The sequence below is a fragment of the Hemicordylus capensis genome, chromosome 3 (assembly GCF_027244095.1).
Source record: "Hemicordylus capensis ecotype Gifberg chromosome 3, rHemCap1.1.pri, whole genome shotgun sequence".
Taxonomy (NCBI): domain Eukaryota; kingdom Metazoa; phylum Chordata; class Lepidosauria; order Squamata; family Cordylidae; genus Hemicordylus; species Hemicordylus capensis.
The window spans coordinates 207,610,394-207,616,393 of record NC_069659.1 but is presented as its reverse complement, the minus strand read 5'-3'; the positions used below and the strand labels follow the sequence as shown (position 1 = coordinate 207,616,393).

General features: G+C 46.9%; 1 protein-coding gene across 6 annotated transcripts in view; it reads left to right on the top strand.

Moving 5' to 3' along the window:
• The first annotated feature begins 418 nt into the window (after nucleotides 1–418).
• Nucleotides 419–6,000, top strand: part of DLG5 (discs large MAGUK scaffold protein 5) — a 159,871-nt gene continuing 154,289 nt past the window's right edge. For all 6 annotated transcript variants that reach the window (XM_053307495.1, XM_053307496.1, XM_053307494.1 and 3 more), the window contains exon 1: nucleotides 419–2,123. In XM_053307495.1, the coding sequence (XP_053163470.1) occupies nucleotides 1,763–2,123 (361 nt within the window). In that variant the 5' untranslated portion in view covers nucleotides 419–1,762. The remainder of the gene's footprint in view (nucleotides 2,124–6,000) is intronic.

Genomic DNA, 6,000 nt, shown 5'->3' with positions numbered 1-6,000 from the left:
GGGGAATTGATATTCTGAACACCGGAAAGCACGCTCCAAATGCGAAGTATTACTAGTATTTCATCTCCCTCTGGCTTCCACTGCTCTCTCAGCACAGGTTCTCTAGCATGTAGTAGCAGTTAATTTGGTGGACTATTCTTGAGGACTCGTGCTGGGTCCAAGCCTGAGGAGAGCAAGCGAGCCCGACCAGCCTTTGTTAAATGATAACCTGCCTGCCTGACAAAGCCGCCGTTTTGGGCAGTTCTGGTTGTACCTATTAAAAAGGTGCAGTTGGAGGAGGGCAATGAAGAGTGGGACGGTCTTCTTCTCTTCCTGCAACTCTCTTGCACAGAGAGAGAGAGACTAGGAGCGGCTTGGAGAAAGAGGGAGCTCCACCTCCCGACTGCCTCGCCTCATACATTTGCTAAAGCAAAGCCTCCTTTGATTGACAGCCAGGACGAGCTATGGCGGAGGAAGCTGCGGCGGGGAGCAGGGAAGGCGAAACTTAGCCAGGGAAAGGAGCAGCAGAGGCAAGAGGAACCTACAGCATGGAACAAACAGCAGCGTCGCCGCCGCCGCCGCCGGCCATCATCACCATCTCCTCCTGCTAGAAGCTTGTTGCCTGCTGCTTTCGCACTCCTTTTCTTCCTCACTTTTTCTCCCGCTCCCCCCGCCTTTTCCATTGCTGGGAGCAGGCAAGCCAGAGGGTGGGGGCAAGGCTGCGTGGATTGTTTTTCTCCCCCCCCCCTCCGAGTTGAGCAAAGGAGCACACGGGCGCTCAGGGAAATGCATCTCCTGCACCCCGGGAAAATTGCCGCGGCAGGAGCAGCAAAAGCCCAGTGCAGCAAATATGGCTGCTGGGGCTCCTGAAAGGAGACGCTTGGAGGAGGTGAAGCCTCCCCCTCTTCCACCCTCACCCCGCTCTTTTGTGTAAACGCCCCCCGCCCCGAAATCCCTCAAAACAAGTCTAGGTGGGAGAGAAGTTGCTCTGAGCTTTACTTTCCGGAGTGAGATGAAGCGGGGGGCAGTCCTTTGCCCAAAAGGGAGCCAATTCCGAGCTTGCCACCGAAAGTAGCCGTTGCGGATTCTTTTGGTTTGGGCCGGGAAGAAGAGGGACGGGAAAGGAGAAGAAGAGAGGAGACATTTGGGGTGGGGGGGGGGCGGGAGCGGAAAGGGAGATATATCAACGGTTAGGAAAAGCGGAAATCTCATCAGCGCCCCCCCCCGCCTCCTATATTATTTGGCATTGGAGAAGTAGTCTTGAGAGCTACCTGTTTGATTTGGAGTTTGGGGATCAGTGGGAGGGCCGGGCACAATCGGCACAAGAGCAACAGTTCTTTTCTGCACAACTTTGCCCTCTCGGTGTGTAGAAGGAAGGCAGTCTCCCTGCCTCCCTCTCTTTTCTCTGTAATTCTTGCATCCTGGAGTGCTGATAGGAAGGAAAGAGAAATGTAGCACCTCTTTCCGTGCGTGGTGGTGGTGGGTTTTTTGTTTTTTTTAAGCGACAGAAAAGTGTTAGGTCCCCCCGCCCCCCATTGTCTGTGAGGAGGAGGAGGAGGCGAGCTGGGAAGAAAAGTTGTTTAGCTGCCTTTGATTGCAGGGGGTGGGCGGGGCCTGTTGTGCGGGAAGGAAGGAGGAAGGCAGGCAGAGGAAGGCGGGGAGAAGGGAAATACACAAAGCATCTTCTCTTCGCAACTCTGTCTCTTTTGCGCGCCTGGCTGTTCTTCCTCTGCGGAGGCAAGGAGTTGAGTTACTTTCGGAGGCTCAAGTGTTGTCGGCTGCCATGGAGCCCAAGCACAAAGAGCTGCTGGCCCAGTGTCACCAGAGCCTGGCCCAGGCTATGACGGAGGTGGACAAGGTGATCGACCTGCTGGAGGCTGCGGGGACCCTGAGCCCTCGCGACTTGCAAGAGCTGCAGGAAGCCGGAATGACGGCGGGAGGAGTAGAAGGAGGGGATGCAGGAGGACGGGAGAGAGTCTCTGCCCGTGTGTGCAAGGCCGATCTGCTCATCAAGCTGCTCTTGGCCAAGGATCGGGATCATTTCCAGGACCTGCGTGTGGCCCTGGAGAAGACGCAGCCTCACCTGCTCTCCATCCTCTACTTGAACAACGGAGTGGCTGGCGCGCAGCCTGGCGAGACGGCTGGTGAGTGGGGATGTAGGGTGTGTTCCACGAGGAGAAGCAAAGCGGCCTTGGCTGGTAGCCTGGGAGAGGGGTCAAGGGAATGATGTGTGGTGGTGGCCAGGTTGGGGGTGGGGGACAATTGGGTAACAATGCAGAAATGGAGTGCTGCTTCAGTGAGAAGCCCAATCAAACTAAAAACTTGCATCATAATTTTCATGCAGTGGAGAACATATTGCATATTAACTAGGTAAGTTATTGCATTTTACTGGAGAAATATCTGTAAGGGATTCAGAGTATATATAACATTTTCAGTAAGGCAGAAGCCTTCATGAGACATAGCCACATTAACTGTCAGAATGGCTCAGATTCCATAGATCTCTTGCAGGAACAGTTACTGCAAAATGCACCTTTTCTTTCCTCTTAATGCTATTTCAAAGACTTGCTTCCTATGGAAATATTTCTCATAGTTTGACTTTTTGAATTGAAAGCTCATGTATCTGAATATTCAGCCAGATTAAGGAACAATGCATTAATTGCATGGATAGACAGTTTGCAGCATGGCTGTCACAGGTGGCCAGACAGAGTGGCACTTCCATAGAAGCAGGAGTTCCTGTGTCCCTGGTTGCCATACAGATGGACCTCACATATGCCACTTAAATAGTTTTATCGCCTCTCTTCTGCTGATAGTGTCTATGTGTGAGAGACAGCAATACAAACATATTTAAACTTGTATGAGGTTTTAATTTACTGATGGCCATGCAGGAAAGTGGATTTACAGAAACTCAGCCTGCAGGAGAGAAACCATCCTTCCTTTCACACATAGGGGAACTGGAAGGGGAAGGGAGGGATGGGTCCTTCCCCATCCCATTGAACTTCTGAGGAAGGTGACTGTGACAGCAGGGCACTGCTTGAGCTTCCTGCAAAAGCCCAGCACAAGGGCAAGCCTTCCGTAAATTATCTTCACTTCTCTACTTTCCCAAGTTTTGTGGCAATCACTAATAACCAAGCCAAAAAGCTTGTGGGTCACTGCTGTGAATGGGTGGCAATGGACAGATGTGATGGGAAACCATGGTTTCCTGCTGTGAAAATAAGTATTGGAAACAGTGGACTTGTATGCTCCCCCTCTCCTCCTCTTTTGTGCACAAAAAGAGGACAGTGAAGGTTTCTGTTTGAAGTAAACCACGCTTCCACATTCCCTGAGTTTGAACTTAACATGCAAGTGTGGCTTATGGCAGACTGGAGGCTTTCCTTGTATTCCTCTTGTGCACAAAGGAGAAAGAGAAAGGGGAGTGCACAAGACCATGGTTCCCCAAGCCTTATTTTCATAACAGAAAACCATGGTTTCCCATTATGTATGACAAATATTATGAAAGCATGAAATGGAAGAAAGGCATATATGTTACAGAGATCTCTAGGATCTGGGCACTGAGACACATTGGGGCAGGGGGAGGGATTTGTCTCAGTGCCCAGATCCCAGAGAGCTCTGTAACATAGATGCCTTTCCTCCATTTCATGCTTTCATAATATGTCTGTATTGTAGATGGGGGTCTGAGATTGAGAAATGGTGGCTTGCCTAAGGCTGCCTACTGAATTTGTGATAGAAGTGAGATTTGAGTCAGTGGACTTACTGGTTCACAGCTCAGTCTTAGTCACTGTTCCATGGAGGTCTTCATAGATCCAGTGCCTCACAAAGGCATTATCTTGTGGAGTCTAGTGGAATTGTAGCATTTTGAAATGAGATATCAGTTTTGTTTTATATTCTACCTAATTGAAAATGTGGTTGAGCTTTAACAACAGAAGTGTCTGTTTTAAATAAGATGATGATGGAGTCAGCTGGATCAAACTTGTGTTTCCTACATTTCTTTGTCTAAGCAGTTTTTTCTGAATTAAAATTTAGGGGTGTACTTGCACCCACAAAAGTTTTTTTTTTTTTCAAATGTGTACCATGCAAATTGGCAGTTCCATTTGTGGGCAGGTAAATTCTGCAATGTGTTTCTTGTATCAGAGTGATTGAATCCAATTACACCCAATGCAGAGGCATAACAGATCTACCTTCTTCCACCAAAGTAGGAGTCTAGACCAGAGCAGTGACCATGCAGAGATGCAGTGGGCAACCTCTTCTTTGGGTGAATATTCTGGACAAATTATTACTTCAGTCTTTTTCTTTCTTTTTAAAAATGTTACCCTAGCAGTACTTTCACAGAACACAGTTTGGGAATTATTGAAGTAAGGTATACTTATACTGTTTCTTTTATGATATGCTTTGGTTTTTCATTCTTACTCCACAGTTTTTTGGCCCTAAATTTTGTATTTGCAAAGTTTACCTTTTCCTCCTCCAGCACAAAATGGTACCTCTTCTTGCTGAGTCATTGAGAATACTAAAGCTGATTCTGTGACCAGCACATTCTGTTTACTCTTGCCAAATCAAGAAGAGCATGACACAACTGGTACTTGGGAAAAGGAATAGCAAACTTTTTTGCTCTTGTTCTCCATCAACAGTTTCATTGTAGTAGATGAAGTTAAGCAGTTAAAATCTTTTGGGGCTAATTGTGGCACTGGAGTTGTTGCTGTTACAGGCTGGCTGAGCGGGAATGGTTTGACAGAATATGACAGGAGTTTACTCTGCATGTGGTTAGAATGGCAACCAAGGCTTCCTGTATGCTGTGATTGTTCCTGTTTTGGGAAGTGAGAGGAGTAAGAGATGTTTGGCTTTAGTTATTAGTTGGTCAGAATGAAAAGAAGATAGGTGAACTCAGTTTCTAAGGTGTCCACCCCCACCCCCCAATGCATACCCTCTGCCAGAGACTTTTTTCAACATGTTTCTTGACAGGTTGACTTAGAAAGGCACAGTTGTGATGCTGCTCGTGGGCTGGTGCAGATCAGGAATGGAACATGGCTTTTCTGGCTCCTTACCTCAGGCTTGCACCCACAAATTATCCTCCTATTGCCGCCCCTTGCACTTATGAATTCCTCCCTCTTTCTTTTTTGGTGCTAACCATTTATAATCAGAGTCTGCAAAGCCAGTTCTAACCATGGACGCAGGCTCAAGTTAGTAGTAGAATCTATGTGCACTTAAAACTAACCGTGGCTTGTTTCAGAAAGAGAAGGGAGCGAGAAACTAGGAGGAGAGGCAGAGCTAGCAAGGTGCTCCTGAGCACCTAGCCATGGTTAGGAGATTGGGCAGTACTGTATTATGACAGTCCTGGCCCAGTTTAGTTCTATTTAGGATGTTCATAGTGCATTCAGTCAATCAGTCATCTTTATTACAGCCACAGAAGAGCGTAAAGAACAAAAAGTGAAAGTTGATAGTACAGCTAAATAGAATACATACAATAATACTTAAAATGTAATAGTAAAAATTGAAGCATGGTTATCATCTGACACCAAAGTCTAGAATCAAATAACTTTCTCCTGGTGTTCCTATACTGAAAGTAAATCCTCTCTTTCTGCATGTATTGAATAAGTTCATTGAGAACTGGCAATTCCGTAGTGTCTTTCTGATCTACTGATACCGTCCAATCTACTGGGTTGGATGGTAGATGCCATTCTGTAAGGGAACAAAACAAAATAACTCTAAATCTGGGCATATGATATTTGGAGGGTTTTCTCACTTCTTGCCCTATCAATACATGCAGTGCTGTTCAGTTGCATTTTTGGGTCCTTCCTGAGTCTGGGAAACTGAGGAGCACTTTGGACTGATCACATCGGACAGCAGTTTTCTGTTTTCATTATTGAACATAGCAAAACATTGGAAGGCATTTTTACTTGTGCTGCGTTCTTCCTCCTCCAGAAAACTAAACTAGATGTGGCAGCAGCAGACCTGGTTGTTTAAACTGGGGTCTGCCCCAGTGTTCTCTCTAATTTTTTGAATCTGTGTGCAGGATCAGTTTTGTTCTGG